The sequence below is a fragment of the Garra rufa genome, chromosome 23 (assembly GCF_049309525.1).
Source record: "Garra rufa chromosome 23, GarRuf1.0, whole genome shotgun sequence".
Lineage (NCBI taxonomy): Eukaryota > Metazoa > Chordata > Actinopteri > Cypriniformes > Cyprinidae > Garra > Garra rufa.
Window position 1 is genome coordinate 6,656,255 of NC_133383.1, and position 21,682 is coordinate 6,677,936.

At 33.3% G+C, this 21,682-nt stretch overlaps 1 protein-coding gene across 4 annotated transcripts; it reads right to left on the bottom strand.

The window, feature by feature from the left end:
* Positions 1 to 1,054: 1,054 nt before the first annotated feature.
* Positions 1,055 to 20,612, bottom strand: rilpl1 (Rab interacting lysosomal protein-like 1). Of its 4 annotated transcripts, XM_073829782.1 has the most exons (9): positions 20,115 to 20,612; positions 17,689 to 17,839; positions 11,614 to 11,732; positions 10,398 to 10,643; positions 9,235 to 9,402; positions 8,492 to 8,646; positions 6,601 to 6,705; positions 5,878 to 5,965; positions 3,936 to 4,075 (listed from the first exon to the last, which is right to left on the bottom strand). In XM_073829782.1, the coding sequence occupies exons 1-9, from the start codon at positions 20,400 to 20,402 to the stop codon at positions 4,070 to 4,072; spliced, it is 1,326 nt and encodes a 441-aa protein (XP_073685883.1). In that variant the 5' UTR covers positions 20,403 to 20,612; the 3' UTR covers positions 3,936 to 4,069. The 4 variants fall into 4 exon arrangements, with proteins under 4 accessions (XP_073685882.1, XP_073685884.1, XP_073685883.1 ...); XM_073829781.1 differs by lacking the exon at positions 5,878 to 5,965 and having other exon boundaries at positions 1,055 to 4,075; XM_073829784.1 differs by lacking the exon at positions 9,235 to 9,402.
* Between the last annotated feature and the right edge of the window lie 1,070 nt (positions 20,613 to 21,682).

The following is a 21,682-nucleotide window of genomic DNA, read 5'->3' on the forward strand; positions in this document are numbered from 1 at the left end:
GTAAATGAACATCAAAAAACAACATGAACATTAATTAACATGTGTAAACCGTGATACTGAAACGTCAGTAGTAAGTTACTGTAAAGTGCTTTATGTTAACCTGGACAGTGGACACATCAAGGCATATTCTTCTTGAGGAACACTAACTGATCAGCATGCTCAACTAGCGGGTGGGTCTTTGATTTGTTTTTCATTATTTTCTGCCATTCTTCTCGCTTCTCTTTTTTCTGCGCTTCTTCTCTGTTGTTAGTTAACTTGTGTTCTTCACTGGCCGCTGCTTCCGCCACTTTACCCCTATTTACTCGAACAGCGCCCCCCGCAAACAGAATGGTAAATATTGGGTAGTGACAGTGACACTGACAACGGGTAAATTAATAATTTTGTGTTGTAATAAAATATCGATATTGGCCGTTAGTGTATCGATTATTTATTGCGACAGAGAGCACAACAATATATTGCAATATCGATTTTTTTCACACCCCTATTCACGATCTACACTCTAAAACTCTGATCTAAAGCAAAAGATTTGCAAACCTGCTCATAAGTCCAGATCTGAATCAAATGATTCGCAAAGTTCAGATCTGAATCAAATGATTCGCAATCTACTCTCTAAAATTCCGACCTAAAGCAAAAGATTTGCAAACCCGCTCATAAGTCCCGATTCGAATCAAATGATTTGCAATCCACTTTCTAAACTTTCAATCTAAAGCAAAAGATTTGCAAACCCACTCATAAGTATCAGGAATCCTTTTATTTGAATCAATCAATTCGCAAAATGATTCACAAACCTGTTTCAATCTTAATCAAATGATTTGCGATACGTGACATTCCGATCTGAATCTAATGATTTGCGATACGCAACGTTCCAATCTGAATCTAATTATTCGCAATCTATGCTCTATAGTTCCGATATAAAGCAAAGGATTTGCAAACCAGCTCATAAGTCCCGATCTGAATCACATGATACACGAAGTGCCGATCTGAATCAAATGATTTGTGATTTATGCTCTAAAATCCCGATCTAAAGCAAAAGATTTGCAAACGCACTCATAAGTATCAGGAAACATTTTATTTGAATCATTCAATTCGCAAAATGATTCACAAACCTGTTTCAATCTGAATCTAATGATTTGCGATACGCAACGTTCCAGTCTGAATCTAATTATTCACAATCTACGCTCTATAGTTCCGATATAAAGCAAGATTCACAAACCCGCTCCGAAGTTCTGCTCTTAATCAAATGATTCATGCTGTGCACTCTGAAGTCCCAATCTGAATAATAATTTGCGAACCATCATTTTAGATCAGGACTCAAAGCACGGATCGCAAATTATTTGACTCAGATCTGAACTTTGCGCATTGCGAATCATTTGATTTAGATCAGGACCATTATTTACTCATACACAATGGAATGACATTAAGATGAGTAAATAATTATGAACCTAGAAAATAATGTATCCCTTTGAATTTGAATTTCTGTAATTAGTTTTGCACTGAAGATCTAATTTGTCATTCAAATAACATTTCAACGACTCGAGATTTTTCAAATAAAGAGCAGCAGTTTCTCACAATGCATGGTATAAAATAGTTTAATACACAATGAGATGAGTTATGCATAATCCTTCATATTGATACATTTGATCCAGTTCTTGTAGCTGGATATCATTCTCAGCTGAGTGACATACTAGCTGTTCAACAGTTGAATTAAGGCCCACAGGCATGTATTTTTCTAGCTTACAAAGCTGCCTTTTTCAACACACTTTAACATGCTTTCACTCAACACTTCTATTATTGCCAGTGAAAGCACCATTCAAGCAATGCAAAACTGCTGGTGAATGACATTTGTCCATGTGATAGATACTTTGGATGCCAATAGTAAACTATGGATTATTAATATTGTTCTGCTTTAACGCTCTGCAGAAATACTCGAGGCATGTAAAGCTTTGTTTCATGATTCCAGGGATTAAAGACTTAAAACTCAGAACCTGTGACATCCTGTCAATTACCATTACAAATCATTTCAAATTGTCCCTCAGTTTGTAAAAACAAACAAAAATTGTGATAATGCATGTACAATAGAAGTATATTGGGTATTACAAACGGTTAAATCTTAAAATACATACTGTTTTGAAACAAAATACACTGTTCAAAATAGTTTTTGAAGAAAATTAATAGTTTTATCCAGCAAGGATGCATTCAAATTAATCAAAAATGACAGCTAAGACATTAATAATGTCTCTGTTTCAAATAAATGCTGTTCTTTTTAAGTTTATATTCATCAAAGAATATCATGTGATGATTATCATGTGAATTTTTTTTTAATCACCAAATCAGCATATTAGAATTATTTCTGAAGGATCATGTGACACTGAAGACTGGAGTAATGATGCTAAAATTCAGCTTTGATCACAGGAATAAATTAAATTACATTTTAAAATAGAAAACAGTTGTTTTAAATTGTATTCCCACAAAACACAATTTACTTAATTGCAAAAAATAACATTTTTTAACATAAGAATTCATATAAGGGCTTTTTGAGAGCCATATTTCTGATGTTAATGCCCCATACACCTCCATATCAAGTACATTAATTTAAATACAATGTCTGTTTGTTGTTACAAACCGAGTTAAAATTATTTTCTGTGATAATCGACAGCATGCCATGAAGGATATCAATAGAAATTAAATTCTGAATACTTCATGTTCCTTTCGATTCGCTATATTTCAGTGCCAAAAAAATCAGGCTAATGTGCAAAAAAAGTTTTAAACATAATTCAACATATAATGCCACTATACACTACCAGTCAAAAGTTTTTGAACAGTAAGAATTTTAATGCTGAGCAGAAGAAGCTTCTTTAAAAAACAAGTCTGCATTTATTTGATCCAAAATACAGCAAAAACAGTAAAATGTTAAAATATTTTTTCTATTTAAAAAACCTATTGTCTATTTGAATATATTTTAAAATGTAATTTATTCATTGATTCAAAGCTGAATTTTTAGCATCATTACTGCAGTCACATGATTCTTCAGAAATCATTATAATATTCTGATTTGCTGCTCAAAAACATTTATACGTTGAAAACAGCTGAGTAGATTTTTTTCAGGTGTCTTTGATGAATCGAAAGCTTAGAAGAACAGCATTTATCTGAAATAGAAATGTTTTGTTACATATATTGATAATAATAATAATAATAATAATAATACATTTTTCTTAATCAGCAAATCAGCATGTTAGAATGATATCTAAAGAATCATGTGACACTGAAGACTGAAGCAATGATGCTGAAAAGTTAGCTTTGATCACAGGAATAAATTATATTTTAAAATATATTCAAATAGACAGCAGTTATTTTAAATTGTAAAAATATTTCACAATATTACTGCTCTTGCTGTACTTTGGATCAAATAAATGCAGGCTTGGTGAGCAGAAGAGACTTCTTTAAAAAACATAAAAAATCCCACTGTTCAAAATCTTTTGACTGGTGGTGTACTTTTCAGACAATCTCTGGCCTGGGCGTAGCAACTAAAAATTAAAACCTCACTTTTTCCATCAGCCAAGTGCATTTTCTCACTCATAATTCAATTTGAATTAAAAATAGATATGTATCCTATCTACCGAAGGCATCTTCTCTTTAAGCGTCATCAGAATACTTTGTCTGCGTCATCTACTTACAGTAACTTATCATTTGCAATAGCAATAATATGTCTAACTATCTAACAAAATAGGCACATAAAACTCCCTCACGGTATCTTTGGGTGAAGGTGAGGGCCCCGATCTATCAGTAACTCTAAACGGCCCGTCCCCCCGTGTTCCCTTTGTGAGCTCTCGTCTCATCTGCTTGCAGACGTTGTGCTGTGAAAGTCGACCATGAAAGGGAGCGTAAACGTGGCGTACGGTCACATGGTGCAGGTTAGCGGTTAGTGGAGCGTTGTGTTCGTTACATATGCTGTAATGCCTCCTGGGCCTGTTCTGTGTAGACGTCATCTTTCCCCGCCCACGAGCCGAAGCCGTCGTCCATCTGCGGCATCTGCCTCTGAGGGCCTCGGTTTTTGTCACGGGAAAAGAAGCTAAACCTGTGGACGTGACACAGGGCGTTAGCACAAATGGATTGCATTGTCATACATGAATGTGTGAATAAATTTTGATTAATTAACTAGAATGTTTTTAATATGTTTTGGAGTTGTTGGGTAGTGTTTATGTTACTTTTTAGCACTTTTCAAGTGTAATTTTCTATTATAAAAATACACAGCCAGTTTATGGCTACACTGCACAAAGCCAAAATCAAAATAACATTAAATTATAATTTTTTCCAATAATATAACAATTTTCATGTAATGCAAAAAAAAAAAAAAAGAAGAAGTCTGGAAGTGTTTTTCTTTTATATATAATCGTTTTTCCCTATTATATTTTTTCCCTATTTTTTGCATTATTTTCTACTCATATTTTTATTTCATCTGGAATTTTTTTCTTTATATAAAATCAATTTTTCTAGTAAAAATTCCTAATTAAAATGGCATAGATAATTAATTACAACACTTTACTAAAATGTGTATATACATAAAAGCCATAAAAATGTCAGAAATCTGTGCATATACATAAAAGGTCATACAAATAATGTAATCATGTAATCACTTTATTAATTGTATAATTTAAATTTTTTAGGACTTAAAATAATTTTGCATTGTTATCAATTAGTATTTCTAATTTATTATATTATGAAAATAATGTTACGTTATTTTATGCACGTTTTCATTTTTTGATTTGCTAAAATATTACAATACAATAATAATAATAATATATATATATATATATATATATATATATATATATATATATATATATATATATATATATATATATAATTATTATTATATATTTACATTTTTAATTTACTAATCACTTTACTAATTGTATTATATTAATTTTTTTCATCATTATTTTGTCATTATAATTGATTATATTTTGTCATAAAAATAAAATTATTTTTATGCACTTTTTTAATGTTTGCTAAATATATATAATAAAACATTTATTATATATATTATATTCATTATTATTTTGTTATTATATAAAATGTTTTTTTATACACATTTTTTGCATAACTATTTTTTAATGTGTGCTAAATATATTACTTAATATTATAATATTATATAACATTTTATATATGATTATATATACTTTATTTATTATATATTTATGTTTTTCATTTACTAATCACTTTAGTAATTGTATTATATTTGAATTTTTAGGACACTTTTTTGCATCAATATTATTTTGTTATTATTATTGATTATAATTTGTCATAAAATAATGTTCTTTTTATACAAACTTTTTTCATTTCGTAATGTGTGCTAAATATTATAATACTTATTTTATATTTATATTTTTGTTTTTTCCGCATGAAATATGAGCTACACATTTCTAAGTACTGTACTTAATCCCTATAGTCTCACTACAATCTTTCCAGATAAAAATCTCACAAATGTTTGCTGTGTATTTGTGCTCTTGCCTAACACATTTCAGCTCATACAAGCAGTGACAAACAAGCGTTTAATCTCCCTACGCCTCTATAAAGCACTCTTTAGTCGCCAGTATACAGACACAAGGTTATATAGTAGTGACAGCGCAGCACGAGTGTTAGAGGAGTGAGCGGGACTTTGATTCTGACTGGCTGATTCTAACGATCCTCCTGCTGATTGGTCGCACAGATAGCCCCACAATCAGCCAATCAGAATGTGCTCTTTACGGTCAGTGGCTCTAATGAGGGGTGGGGAGGGAGTGTGAGATGAGGGGGCCATGCAGCTCCGTCACATGCAGGGAGGATCAAGTGTTAAAACAGCAAAGAACACAAAGGTGAACCACCAAAAGTTCGTACAAGGGAAATAAGTCGTCTGATTGGCTGTAAAGTGGGGTCATCTGGAATCAACCCAGCCGCCACCATCGGCATAATGGCTGTGAAGATCCTGTTACAAAGAGGCACAGATATGGAGAGTTGAGCAAAGAGAAGATACACCCAGAACCAGCTCTAGTGTCATTCTGCTTTGTTTGATCTCATCCTACTGCTGAGTTTTCAGCATTTCAGATGCATTAATGATGGGCATGCCTGAAGATTTTAGTAAAACAAGGGTACATGGATGCCAACATGTCTCATAACATGTCATAAAACTCTATATGTATCCGTGAAGCTGCAGTTTGATGAATGTGGAACAGTTTTTGTAATGGTCTTGTGATTCTTTAGCTAAAAATGCATATCAATGCAAATCGTTTTGAACGAACGCACACATCTGAACATTCCTAAATCATAAATAAATGTAAACATTTTTGGGTATCATATGCCAATTGATGCTGATTTTTAAGATTAGGGGCCAGATTTACTAACAGCTTGTGGCAGCACAAATCCTCCATGGAAATGCACTGGCTGCATCTGTTATTTAATTTACGCATTGTCAGTAACTCACCCACAGAACTTTCCACTCCCATCTGTGTTTTTATGGGATTGTGCTCTCACACTAATTTGCCCTGTTTAGTAAATATGGCCCTAAATGTTTGTAGTATAAGTGTGTGTGTGTACATGTTTGGCTCTTGTAGTGGTACGCACAGTCGTTTTATCCCTGACTCAGGCTGGAAGTTGGCACGAGAGCTTGGCCGAAGGGTAGGAGATGGGTCTGGCAGGGGCGGTCCCGTTTCCTCCTCCTGTTCTTCACTGCAAATGTGATTAAAAACTAAGTCAGTAATACAATTGCGATTTCCCATCTCACAAGTTGGACTTTTTTTCTCAGAATTCAGTGTTTACATTTAATAATTCAGTTTTTTGTTTCTGCCACGGAATCAAAAGTAAAAAAAGGTTATTGCAACTTTTTATCTCACAATTCTGACTTTTTTTCTTACATTTGCAAGTTTCCTGTATAACTCACAATTTAAACTTTTTCCTCAGAATTCCAAGTTAATTTCTGGCGATTTTGACTTTTTTCCCCCTCAGAATTGTGAGTTTAATAGTTTACGACTTTTTTGCTTGTTTTTAAGTAAAAAAGGTTTTTGCGCCTTTTGATCTCAATTCTGACTTTTTTTCTTGCAACTGGGAATTTGTATCTCACAATTCTGACTTTATTTCTGCAAATTCTGAGTTTACATTTCCTCTGAAGTTTACACTTCATAATTCTGCCGCAGAATAAAAAGCAAAAAGGTAAAGTAATTGCAACTTTTTATCTCACAATTCTGACCTTTTTTTCTTGTAATTGCAAGTTAGAACTCACAATTTGGACTTTTTCCTCAAAATCTCAAATTTACTTTTGGCAATTTTGACTTTCTTCCCCTCAGAGTTGTGAGATTACATCTTACAATTTTGACTTTTTTTCCTTAGAATTTTGAGTTTAAATTTTGTTTAGTTTTTTGAAAAAGTAAAAAAGGTTATTGCGAATTTTTATCTCAATTCTGACTTTTTTCTTGCAATTGGGAATTTTTATCTCAGAGTTCTGACTTTATTTCTGCAAATTCTGAGTTTACATCTCGCAATTTTTCGCTTTTTTTCTCTGAATTCTGGGTTTATACTTCATACTTCAATTTTTTGTTTCTGCCACGGAATAAAAAGTAAAAAAGGTAATTGCTACTTTTTCTCACATTTGCAAGTTACAACTCACAATTTGGACTTTTTCCTCAGAATCTCAAGTTTACATCTTACAATTCGGACTTTTTTCCCTCCGAACAGTTTAAGTTTTTTTTTTTTACTTTAAAAAAAAAAAAGGTTATTGCAACTTTTGATCTCAATCAATGACTTTTTTTCTTGCAATTGAGAATTTGTATCTCACAATTCTGACGTTATTTCCGCAAATTCTGAGTTTCCATCTTGCAATTTTCACTTTTTAATTCTGAGGAAAAAACTCTAAATTGTGAGTTGTAAACTTGGAATTGTGAAGAAAAAAAGTCAGAATTGTGAGATGAAAAGTTGCAATTACCTTTTTTACTTTTTATTCTGTGGCAGAATTATGAACCAAATTATGAAGTGTAAACTCAGAATTCAGAGGAAAAACAAGTCAGAATGGCAAGATATAACTCAGAATTTGCAGAAATAAAGTCAGAATTGTGAGAATCAAATTCCAAATTGCAAGAAAAAAGTCAGAATTGAGATCAAAATCACAATAAGCTTTTTTAAAGGTTTTACAATTTTGACTTTTTTCTCAGAATTCAGAATTAATTTTTAACCTTTAAAAAAGGTTGTTGCAACTTGATCTTTTGACTTTTTTTTACTTATAATTCTGAGTTTAAATTCTGTTTTTATTTTAGTTTTTATAAAGAAGTAAATTGTGACATTTTATCTCAATTCTGACTTTTTTGTATTTCACAACAATAACATATTTCAGAAATATAGGAATTTCACAAACATAATAAACATATTCCATGTATCTATGAAATGCATTTATGCAACTTCTCACAATCCTTTTTAAAGAGATAAAATTACGACTGGCTTAAAGTTAAACATTAAGATGGCTGACCTTTTATAATATGCAATTTCCTCTTGTAGCATGAAGACTTTAGCTTTCAGCTCATTGCGCTCATGCAGGACGTCACGCAGCTCTTGCAGGGTAAATCGCGGGCGGTTCGGGTCTTTTGGATCCATAGAGGCCAAGTCCTCATCACACAGCGCCTCCTGTTGAATGAGAGGAACATTTAAAGTCATTTACATTAGCTTGTACACAGATCAACTGGCAACTAGAGACACACAAACTTCATTATCAGAGCATCCTCAAAACAACACAAATATCACCTGCTGTTAATCTACAACAATGTAATGTACAGCTGTTGGATCCTGTTTCAGAGGAAAATATATCAACTGGCATCTTTGTAGGCTTTTATTTTACAATGTAAATGAATAACAGTATATGATTGGTGCTTTATTTTACAGTAGAGCGCAAGCTCTCTGTTATGATCTATCATATGATCATCAATAAGTTAACATTTAATTCATGGTGTGCATTTAGTACATACACTTGCATACATGCAGGCTGCTTTAACAATCAGACTTTCACCAGCCGACGCTCTTCACAATGAGTCTGTACCTGCATAAAGGACTAAAGCCATTAGTGCACTACTCCTACAGTATGTTGATACAGAACCAGTTGCACACTCTGTGGGCTTGTTGTTGCCCTACGGTGACTCGTGCAAACAGAGTCAGATACGGGCCAGGTGTTAGTTCACACTCCATGCTATCCTTAGAAAGCTGCCTCTGCAGGGTTACCCATAAAAACGCAGCCTCTTCATCATCCTTCTCCTCCTCACTGTCATCTGTCAGGGCTCCAGGGGCCCCTTTGCTGGGGATGAAATGAAGGGGACCTTCCTCTATCTCCAGGCCCCCAGCGAGGAGCTCAGAAGCTAAATCCCGACCCCAAGGGGCTGCTTTAGACGACTGTGGTCACAGACATGTGGATTGCGAATTGCAACCAATATTATATCGGGAGCGTTTGTTTGAGTGAATAGTTCAAAATAAACAACTGAATAAAAAGCACAAAATCAAATAATAAAAGACACAATCAGAACAATTTAGTTCTTTTCAAATTTCTCAGCAGAAAAAACACACTACTCATTATATTAGGGCAAAAAGTAGATTAAAACAATCACCATTAAAGGAACACTCCACTTTTTTTTGGAAATAGGCTCATTCTCCAACTCCCCTCGAGTTAATAAGTCGAGTTTTACCGTTTTGAAATCCATTCAGCCAAACATTAACACCAAATCAGCATATTAGAATGATTTCTGAAGGATCCTGTGACACTGAAGAGTGGAGTAATGATGCTGAAAATTTAGCTTTGAAATCACAGGAATAATTTACATTTTAAAATATATTCAAATAGAAAACAATTTTAAATGGTAAAAAATTGTACAATTTTTCTGTTGTTGTACTTTGGAACAAATAAATGCAGGCTTGGTGAGAAGAACTGACTTCTAAAAATCTTACTGTTCAAAAATGTTTGACTGGTAGTATAGGTCTTTCATCATCATTAAGTGCATTGCACTGAATTTAAGATTAAGATTAATATTCAATTAATCCCACAAATTAACTGGAAGCCTCAATTCATACAAATTTTAAAACCTGCATACAAAATCATATACACTGTCCACCAATTTCTAGTTTTCTCTGCTAGACTGTGACTCATTGACTCTTCATTCTGACTCATTATGAACATCATGTGAACATCCTGATGCTTTAGATCACACTTACTCCCTTTAAATAGAAATAGAAATGACTGAATGCTGCAGTTAAACACTGAAGTGTGGAATCAAGCAACGACGCATTGGAAAACTTTAGTTCATGACCCATTAGCAGAGATTACATGAGCTGCTAAACAATATGTATGTATAAAACCAACACATTCAATGCAGCATCCATATACATTTATTTACCTGAGCAGGTGAAGGAGGTCCTACAGGTTCCTCTGTCTCAGTGCTGGTGTTACCATGATCTTTAAGTCGCTCCTTAAGACGGACCACTTCCTGTCGCAGGTTACCCAGCTCTTGCTGCCGTGCCTGACCCGACGCCTCCAGCTCCACCTTCTGCTCGATCAGCGCTTTACCCTGAGCCTCCACCACCGTGATCTTATGTCTTAAGTCATGGTTGATCTTCATCAGCCGGTTCAATTGCTGCTGGAGCTGGAGGAAACAGCATTTGTGACACATTAAACATCAAAAATATGATGAATTTCATGCTATGATGTTATTAGGTAATATATATTAATATGATAAGTGATCCTGGACCACAAAACAAGTCATAAGGGTCAATTTTTTTTTTATTTGAATAAATAAATAAATAAATAAGTTTACTTTGATTTATGGTTTGTTAGAAAATGAGAATATTTGAAAATCTGGAATATGGGGCTGCAAAAAAAATCTAAATATTGACAAATTTACCTTTAAATGTTCTTAGCAATGAATATTACTAATCAAAAATTAAGTTTTGATATATTTACTGTAGGAAATTTACAAATTATCTTCAAGGAACATGATCTTTACTAAAAAAAGTTTTTCAAATATAAAATACAGTTAATTATTAAAAATATAAAAATTTATTTATTACATATAATTAATGGTACATTAAAATTTAAGATCAGTTAAATTATATATACACACACACATATATACTACACATGCTCATCATATGCTGCATTTATTTGATCAAAAATACAGAAAAAACATAATATTGTATAATATTATTACAATGAAAAATATCTGTTTTCTATTTTTAATATACATTAAAATATCATTTATTCATGTGCGGCTCATCAAGGCTGCATTTATTTGGTCAAAAATGCAGAAAAAAACTGCAATATTGTGAAATTATATTAACTTGGCAACCGGATATTAGTCTGCTAACAGGTTAAATACAGTTTATTATTATTATAAATTTCAAATTTTGACCCATACAGTGTATTTTTGGCTATTGCTAGATACACCTGTGTGCTACTTAAGACCAGGGTCCAGGGTCACATATATTTCCAGCAAAAAATAAATAAATAAATAAATAGATAACTTAGGCTTTCTGTCTTGTTTACTTGAGATGACGTCTGTGAATTGACTTATTCTAACAATAGGATTTGTTTAGCATAAACACATGGGTCTTTACCGCTTCAACATCCTCGTTTTTGAGCGTCAGTTCACGGTCTTTGGCACGAATCTCGTCTCGCTGTTTATCTACAACTTCCTTCAGCTTCTTCATCACCTGCCGTTCCCTCTCGGTCATGCCTGGCATCACAAATAACAAAAATCAGCACATGCAACCTAATTTTTTTACATAGAGAACCAACATTCAAAGAAACATCAAAACCAAGGCATTGTATGTATAATCAATAATATATTGGGCACTTTTGATCAACACAGAAAGTTTCAGAGTGAGGTTTTTGTTTTGCATTGGACAGGTCACTGGAAATGAGGACAGACGCAAGAAGCCTGTAGACACTGTAAGCAAGTAGTTTCCTGAGTGAGCGCCCATGTTGCTGCTCTTAAAATAGATGTGTGTCCGTGCGGAGAATCTGACACACAACCGCTGACACACTTGACGTTTGTCATGACCTAGAAATATAATGTGTCGCCTGCTATAAAGGAGTATTTAGAGTTAAATACAACTTAAGCCTACTTATAAAAATAGTTTTAACTCCAGCCTTACACTTGCACACACACAAAGCACTGCGAATATTATATTTTATTTGATATAATAATATAACAATGTGTAGCATTTCACATATATAACATTTATATATGATATATCAGTATGTATTGTAACATACATATATATAATACTACATTATAAATTGTCATATTATATTATATTTATATACATATATAATTTTGTGTAAAAATATTGTAACTTGGCAGCCAGATATTAGTCTGCTAACAAGTTAAATACAATTAATTATTAAAAATATAAAAATGTATTTATTATATATAATTAATAGTACATTAATGCTCAAAACTTTAGAATCGGTAATATTTTTAAAGCTTTTTTATGTCTTTTTTAGCTCATCACAGCTGCATTTATTTGATCAAAAATACAGAAAAAAGCATAATATTGTAAAACATTATTACAATGTAAAATATCTGTTTTCTATTTTTTTATATACATTAAAATATATTTTTTTAAATATTAAGCAGCACAACTGTTTTAAACATTGATAATAAATCAGCATATTAGCATGTGACTGAAGACTGGTGTAATGATGCTGAAAATTCAGCTTTGCAGCTTTTTCAGGATTCTTTGATGAATAATGTACATTAAAGTCTATAAAAATAGAAAACCATTCTTTTAAATTGTAATAATATTTCACAATATTACAGTTTTTCTGCATTTTTGACCAAATAAAATCAGTATATTAGAATGATTTCTGAAATATCATGTGACACTGAAGACTGGAGTTATGATGCAGAAAATCTGTCTTTGCATCACAGAAATAAATAACATTTTAAAGTATATTAAAATAGAAAACCATTCTTTTAAATTGTAATAATATTTTCAATATTACTGTTTTTTTTTTTTGCATTTTTGACCAAATAAATCAGCATTTTAGAATGATTTCTAAAATATCATGTGACACTGAAGACTGGAGTAATGATGCTAAAAATCTGTCTTTGCATCACAGAAATAAATTATATTTTAAAGTATATTAAAACAGAAAAACATTCTTTTAAATTTTAATAATATTTCCAATAACACTGTTTTTTGTGCAGCCTTGATGAGCAGAAGAGACTTTGTTAAGAAACATTAAAAATCTTACAAATCCCAAACTTTTAAACAGTGTACTTCCATAAAATACCTGCCATATTTTTGATAATCACCAGCATGCCACAGGTAATATCCATGTGCATTAAGTTGTAAATAACCCAGAATATTTGTTTAAAATCTTATAATGTGAGCAATTTCCTGCATTCTATTTAAACAGCTCTTTGTATCTTTAAATCAGTGTTGAGAGCAGCGCCGGAATGTTTGTGTAAACAGCTGCGCTGCGTTTGACACGGAATCCGACTCGTCCAGCAGGACTGAGAGGGAGACTGTTCTGACGGCAGTGGTTTGGGCACGTGAGTGTGTCACAGGCACTGTGGAGTCTCTGTGCTGCCCAGGCTGTGCTGCTCATGCAGTAATGTGCCCTGGCTCGTCTTCAGTCACATGGAGAAGGGACGCTTTGTGCAGTGTCTGTGTCAGTTCCTAAACAGCTGAAAGAATGCGTGTGAGAATTCCTATGGGCATGATCACACGTGTTAGTTTTGTATCCAGAACAGGCATTGTGCCATGTTCCCAATGGAACACTTGCCTACTACCTAGTGCATACTGTGCATTACATAAATATGGTAAGTGAAACAAACAGTAGGCATTTGTTGTGTTGTGTGCTACGTCAGTCAAATGACTTCAGTATGTTGCAAGTGAGTGACATCCAATTATCACAGCGTTTCTGCTGGTTTTATGAAAGTAAATTTAAGATGTTTTAAAACCAAGTAAATAAAATTCTTACTTTTTACTTCACTTTTACTGTACTTTGCAGATTCAACTGCAAAAAGTGCTGTTTGTCCCCATTTTTGGCTCGCTTTCCAGTGCAAATGTTTAAAGATTCTTAAATCAAGATTCATTTACAGCAGCAAAATGGCATCAGATAAGAAGTCTTGTTTTGTGTGAAAGTGATTAAAATCAAAATGATCAAAGTGTGTTTATGGGCTCAGAAAGATTTGTTTATTTAAAGGGAACAAGTCATACTCTGCTGACAAATTCATTTGAAGCATAAATCAATTTTGTTCAATTTCTAAGAAAACAAAACTTCATATCTTCATTAGGCATCTCAAGTAAGTGTATACTTGTACTGGAAAACACGAAAGACAAAAACACGGAGAAACACATTCATTTTTGGCAATGCATGCAACATTTATTGGCATAACTTTATGGTTTAAGACTTTTTAAAGCCTTAAATTGTAAAAGACTGCATTAAGACTTTTTAATGAACTGCCGAAACCCAGTATCATCTTAGAAATACACTACCAGTCAAAAGTTTTTGAACAGTAAGTTTTTTTTAAGACGTTTCTTCTGACCACCAAGCCTGCATTTATTTGTTCCAAAGTACAGCAAAAACAGTACAATTTTGAAATATTTTTACTATTTAAAATAACTTTTTTCTATTTGAATATATTTTAAAATGTAATTTATTTCTGTGATTTCAAAGCAGAATTTTTAGCATCATTACTCCAGTCACGTTCTGATTTGCTGCTAAAAAAAACATTTATTATTATGTTGAAAACAGCTGAGTAGACTTTTTCAGGTTTCTTTGATTAATGTAAAGTTCAGGAAAACTGCATTCATTTTATTGCATATATATTTTATTTGAAATATTTTGCAACACTATAAATGTCTTTATCATCACTTTTAGTCAATTTAAAGCATTCTTGCTAAATAAAAGTATTAATATTAAAAAAAAATGATACTGACTCTGTACTGTTAAAAAAGTATATGTTAAAAAAGCTTTTTTCAGACAAATGCTTATCTTTGGATCTTTCTATTCATCAAAGAATCCTTTAAAAATAATTTACTCAACTGTTTTAAATAATGATGATAATAATAATCAAAAATGTTTCTTGAACAGCAAATCAACATATTAGAATGATTTCTGAAGGATCATGTGACACTGAAGACAGGAGTAATGATGCTGAAAATTAAAATTTGTTCACAGGAATAAATTAGATTTTAAAATATATTCAAATAGAAAGGAGGTATTTTAAACAGTACGAATATTTCACAATATTACTGTTTTTGCTGTACTTTGAAGCAAATAAATGCAGGCTTGGTGAGCAGAAGAGACTTCCTTACTTTTACATTAAAAACTTACTGTCCAAAAACTTTTGACTGGTAGTGTATTGTTTGGCAATCAAAAAGAGTTGTATTTCAGAACTTTGTAAATGAAAGGTCAAGTGACGTGTGGTGCATTGTGATTGATATAGCATTCCAGACTAGGGCTGGGTATCGAGTTCGATACTTTTTAAGCACCGACCGAATTGTCTCGATACTATCGAGTATCGAAAAAATCATTTTCGTTCGGTACCAAATTTCGATACCCAAGGATATAATCTTGTCAACGTCAGTGAGCTAGAAAACGTACGGTATCTTTAACGTGCCCGGATCAAATGCTGGTGATTAGCTGCGGCGAGGCTGCCTTGAAAATCAATAGTTTACGGCGGTTACGCCCACTCGCCCAGAGCATGTCAAATATGAGGCTGTAATGTACACTATACTTTAAAGCATAGCATACATTTAACGCAAACGATGTTTAAGCGATCAAAAGTATTGCTACATTATGCCAATATTGACGGCAACAGCGTGCGATGCAATATTTGTAAAAAGGATATTGCGCACCTGACACATTCTGTCAGATACAATTCTGGCGCCTCAGTCTCAATATAATCTCAGTATAGGTACAACGCGACATACATTCACATCAAACGATAACTCAGCGGCAGAGTTGCACTCACGCAGGGGCATAATTTTCACTGGGGACACGCTTTTCAAAATCCCGTTTGTGTCCTCCCACTTTCAAAAGGTTTTGTTAAAGTAATCTCTTGTATTGTAGAATGCACGCTCATCACCGCCGAGTTTCGCGGGATCATTGAAACGAAACCAAAAGTAAGACGCGCACACGCACTTAAAGCATTTTTAATGCCCCACGTTTAGAGAACGATCTCCCCAATGCGCGCAAATTAGGCTACATAAAATATCGAAGCTGTTATTAGTATGTGGGCTAATAAGTTGTGTAGTTGTCTATTAATAGCCCTGTATCATGCTTGAAGATTCGGTCTCTGTTTGCACTTTGAATTTTGAAAGAGTAGCCTATTTTGTGTCGTTTATTTTTTGTTATTTATAATATATTTTGTCACTTATTTAGATTTTAATCTTAATGCAGTGGTTGCCTCTAATGTAAATGGCTGTACCTATAATAGAGAAAATAAACATATTGTTCATGTACTCATATTATCATTCATTCTTGTCCCTTGCTGTGTAACTAAATATATTAAAAAGGCTTTCAGAATCAGCCCATTTGCTTGTAAAACATCAGCAATCAAAATCGACCACGAAGAATCAATATCGGTGCTACATGCTATTTTTTCTGAAGAAGAACTGTTGAGTGATTTCAGGTGATCTTAAAAGGTTAGTTCACCAAAAAATGAAAATTCTGTCATTAATAACTCACCCTAATGTTGTTCCAAACCCATAAGACCTTTGTTTATCTTCAGAACACAAATGAAGATCATTTGGATTTAATCCAAGAGCTTTCTGATCCTCCTATATTTACTGGATATGCATTTTCAATGCCCAGAAAGGAACCAAAAACATAGTCAAAATAAGTCAATGTGATATAAGTGGTTCAATCATAATTATATGAAGCTGCGAGAATACTTCAATCAATCAATCAATAATAATTTTATTCCGGTCCTCACAAACAAATTTTCACAAGATAAATACAAAATAAAAATAAAAATACATAGTTGCCGAAAAAGGTGTAGGCAGAAGCGTTGCTTATTAAGCCTACCCTTTATACATCATTAACTGAATGGGCAAAGTTAATTAACACAAAATAAACAATATGACAAAAAAAAAAAAACATTTCCCAAAATATACAAACATTAATCACAATTTTTTCTTTTCTTTTATTCCTTCGTTTTTCCCCTTCTTTTTCCCTACTTCTGTGTGCAAAGTAAACAAAAATAACTTTATTCAAAGATTTATCTATGGGAGGATCAGAAAGCTCTTGGATTAAATCCAAAATATCTTCATTTGTAGATAATTAATGACAGAATTAAAATTTTTGGGTGAACTAAACCTTTAAGCAGCAGTGAGCATCACTAATACTTAAATCTGATTGAGTTAAAACTGTTCACTGATATATTGTGTTAACTACACTTTGTTCATTTTGTGCTTTTGTTCCTTTGTTTATTGGTCTTAGAGATAAGCCTGATGTGAAAGTGACACAAACATCCTGAAAAAGTAATCTTGTTAAAATACATTTCTTAAAATAAAAGTATCGAAAAAAGTATCGTTCGGAACCGGTATCGAATTCAGGGTATCGGTATCGGTATCGGTATCGAACATTTTGGAACGATACCCAGCCCTATTCCAGACAGTGTAGGGCTGACACAAAGCTCTCTTTTTCCAAACACTGTGCTTTAACACTACCTTCCTGTTTCTGTATATCCTCTTCCGTCATGGGACACTCTTTGACGGACAGGTTGTTGAGCAGCGTTTTGTTTTCCTCCTGCAGCTGTGCGATCTGGGACAGCAGATCCTGGGCTTCTCCTCTCCACACATCCTCCACCAGCTCCAGCTCCTGTTCACAACCACACACACATCTCAGTAGCAGCTCATAAAATATACACGAGTGTATATTTAACCACTGACCTTCACTGGAATTACGTAATGTCTGAATCAATCAGCAAAAACATAATAACATCTTTACAGAAGGACACAGACAAAAGCTATATTCATAACATCTTAACAAATTCTCTGTTCTCACATTTCTGTGAGATTCTTATGTGCTACAATACCATGGGAATGTACTATTGTAATATCAACTTGATGCATTAAAATAAACATATAGTATAACACTATTGCAATCATTCAGTAAACATCAAGTTACCATTATAGTACTACCACAGTATATTTTACAGCAGCCTCATAAGATTTGGATTTGTCACATATCTGCTTACTGTCCCCAGTGGATGTGATGTTATGGGATGATGATGGACTGTGGTTACGATTACATCTTTTCCTGTCACAGACAGGAAATTAGAAATTCCCAGGCATGCACTACTTTGTTCTGAAACACTACTGGCAAACAACTTAAGTCATGAAACATAATGAACATATGTTCATGTACTAAAAGTAGTATAAATGCATGGTTTGCACTCTCTACCATGTGCCCTTACTTGTATATTGTATTTTTCATTTTTATATATTATGGTTAACTGTATTCATATTTTTTAAAATTCTACCTTTTGTATTTAATGTTACTTTTTGTATTTAATGTTACTTGTATGCACCATGGGTCTGAGAGTAACGCAATTTCAATTCTCTGTATGTCCTGTACATGTGGCAGAATTGACAATAAAGTTGACTTTGATAAAAACAGAAGCAAAACTTTTAAAGAAATGCTGTTCCTTTTTTTACTTTTTATTCATCAAAGAATTCTAAAAAATTATCACAGCTTCCAAAAAAAAAATATTAAGCAGCAAAAACTGTTTCCAACATTGACAAAAATAATATTAAAATGATTTCTAAAGGATCATGTGACACTGAAGACTGTAGTAAAGGCTAATGAAAAATTCAGCATTGCTTCACAGACATAAAGTAAATTAATATAAAAAACTATTATTTTAATCTGTGATAATATTTCACAATATTACCGTTTTTACTGTATTTGTGATTAAATAAATGCAGGTCTGATAAACATAAGACTTCTTTCCAAAACAATTCTATAGTCAATTAACAATCAATCCTTGCACACCTGAAGACAATGGATAGGTGTGTAGGAGACAAAGACCAAAAGAGGTCAAAACCATAAAACTAAGATATTTATGATAGCTTGCAATTGTATTTTTGAATATATCTGATGAAGGTCATGATACCGAACGTTGTAAATAAAACTTTTTGATAATTTTGCAAGTATTGATAGTGTGCAGTATTTTTTATTTTTTTGGGGGGAAAGAAATTATAGAAATTAATACTTTCATTTAGCAAGGATGCTTTAAATTGATCAAAAGTGATAAAGACATTAATGATGTTACAAAAGATTTCTGTTTCAGATAAATGCTGTTCTGCTGAGCTCTCTATTCATCAAAGAAACCTGAAAAAATACTACTCAGCTGTTTTCAACATCATAAAAAAAAAAATTATATATATATATATATATATATATATATATATATATATATATATATATATATATTTTTTTTTTTTTTTTTTTTTTTTTTGAGCAGCGAATCAGAATAGAATGATTTCTGAAGGATCATGTGACTGGACTGATGCTAAAAATTCAGCGTTGAAATCAAAGAAATAAATTCCACAAAAAAATATATTCAAATGGAAACAGTTATTTTTAATAGTAAAAAATATTTTCAAATTGGACTGTTTTTGTTGTGCTTTGGATCAAATAAATGCAGGCTTGGTGAGCATAAGAAACTTCTTTAAAAACATAAAAAATCTTACTGTTCAAAGACTTTGAGTGTGTGTGCATACTCAAATGCACACACACACACACTGATATAAATCAAAGTCCCTTTAAGGGTATTCTATAGTCTTTGATATATATATATATATATATATATATATATATATATATACACACACACATACATACATACATATATAATATATATAGTTTAATTAAACACGAATACAAAACAGATTTATAAATTAAAATGTATACTTTTATATGTATAAATACTGTAATATTATACATATATGTTGTGACGTCACAGACAAGTACAGTCTGTTGTCAGTCACCTGTCTGTTTAATTCTGACTACCAGTGTCAATAAAACGGAGTTAAACGAACGATATGGTTATTTAGACAAGGTAAATAGCTATTCTAGTCTATAAAATCACCTTTTTATGTTTTCTCTCCTTCTCCAGCCGGTCCATCCGCTCGAGTCGGAGCCGGTCCAGCTCCAGGCGCAACTCCTCGGTCTCTGGACTGATGCTGTTCCGGCTCACCAGAACCTCCAGGATCTCCAGCACCCGGACCACTTTGGGCATGAGGCGGGAGAGAGTCTCGCATCCGTATTGATCGATAATGCGCTCGAACTCCTGGCCCACGACCGCGGCGATATCGTACACGTCCATCACGGTCAGATCCGCCACGTTCTTCTCCAGCGCCGAACCGAAATCCTCCATGACCGCCTCTGTAACGTTACGTCCCCGAAGTTCGTTTCCTTCTAAACTTTCTCAGTCCCTTTCAGTAGCCAAACAGATCCCCAAAGCCCTCTAAAAACCGTCTAATGACACCCCGTCAAGAATAAAAGCCATTTCGGGATATTTTTAGGCCGAATTGGACCGAAATAAGAGTTGTCCCATTGCGGTTCGGTTTCCCTGCCCTTATTTATTCCTCAGAGCGGCGCTTCAGCTACTGCGCATGCGCACAGCAGTAGCAGATGAGGCCGCTGTGAAATCACTGTCAGGCGCCACACTGACCTACAATATCGGTCATAACACTGTTTACCATAGTTATTGAATAGTTTAACTGTGGGTATAAGATGGTAAACACTAGTAAAACCATGAATTATTTATTTTTTTAATTGTATGTCAAGCAGTGGCAGTATGACAATGTAAAACTAAATTGTAAACATTTTTAATCGTGTATAATTAATTATACGTGCAGTTTTTTTAACGAACTAAATGAGAAATTTAATAGAATATTTGGATGGTTTTTGAATGCAGGTTTGTATAGATACTGTAAAATGAAATTTCAGAACTTACCAGGACTTTTAAAGCACTATTTTTGGATTTAAGAACTTAAATCAGAGATGTCTTGTATCTATTGTCTTCTCTTTCAAATTCTAAATAAAAGATAAATAGCTAAATAAAAATATACTAATAAAACAAAATGGCATAAATAAATTGAAGCACATTCACCCGCTCTGAAATTCCGATCTGAATCAAATGATTCGCGAACCCGCTCCGAAGTCCCGATCTGAATCAAATGATTTGCAAGTCCCAATCTGAATCAAATGATTCACAAACCCGTTCTGAAGTCCCAAACTGAATTGATGATTCGCAAACCTGTTCCGAAGTCCCGAACTAAATTAAATGATTTGTGAGGCCGCACCTCTTGCACCGAAGTCCTGATCTGCATCAAATGATTTGCGAACCTACTCCAAAGTTCCGATATAAATCAAATGAATCGCGATCCACACTCCGAAGTCCCGCCCTGCGTTCCATTCGGAAGGGCTCATCCCTATGCCCTAATCCCTTCAAAGGGTTTACCCTCTGGAGTAAGAGCTTTGAAGGGTTGAAGGGTGTAGGTTTTTTTTTAAGTGCCCTTCTTCGTCATCATCCCGTGTCCATAAGTAGGGGGCATCATCATGCAAAGAATCATAGGGATCATAGGGGAACGACACTTCAATATAGCGAACTTGATTGTTTTGACTCCCTTCGGAGGGCGATATATCCCGTTT

Coding starts and splice junctions, on each gene's coding strand:
- rilpl1 (XM_073829781.1), bottom strand. CDS start 20,402: ATGGAGGATTTCGGTTCGGCGCTGGAGAAGAACGTGGCGGATCTGACC. Junction 10,644..11,613: donor AAAACGAGGATGTTGAAGCG/GTAAAGACCCAT, acceptor TGTTTCCTCCAG/CTCCAGCAGCAATTGAACCG. Junction 8,647..9,234: donor AAGAGGCTGCGTTTTTATGG/GTAACCCTGCAG, acceptor CTCATTCAACAG/GAGGCGCTGTGTGATGAGGA.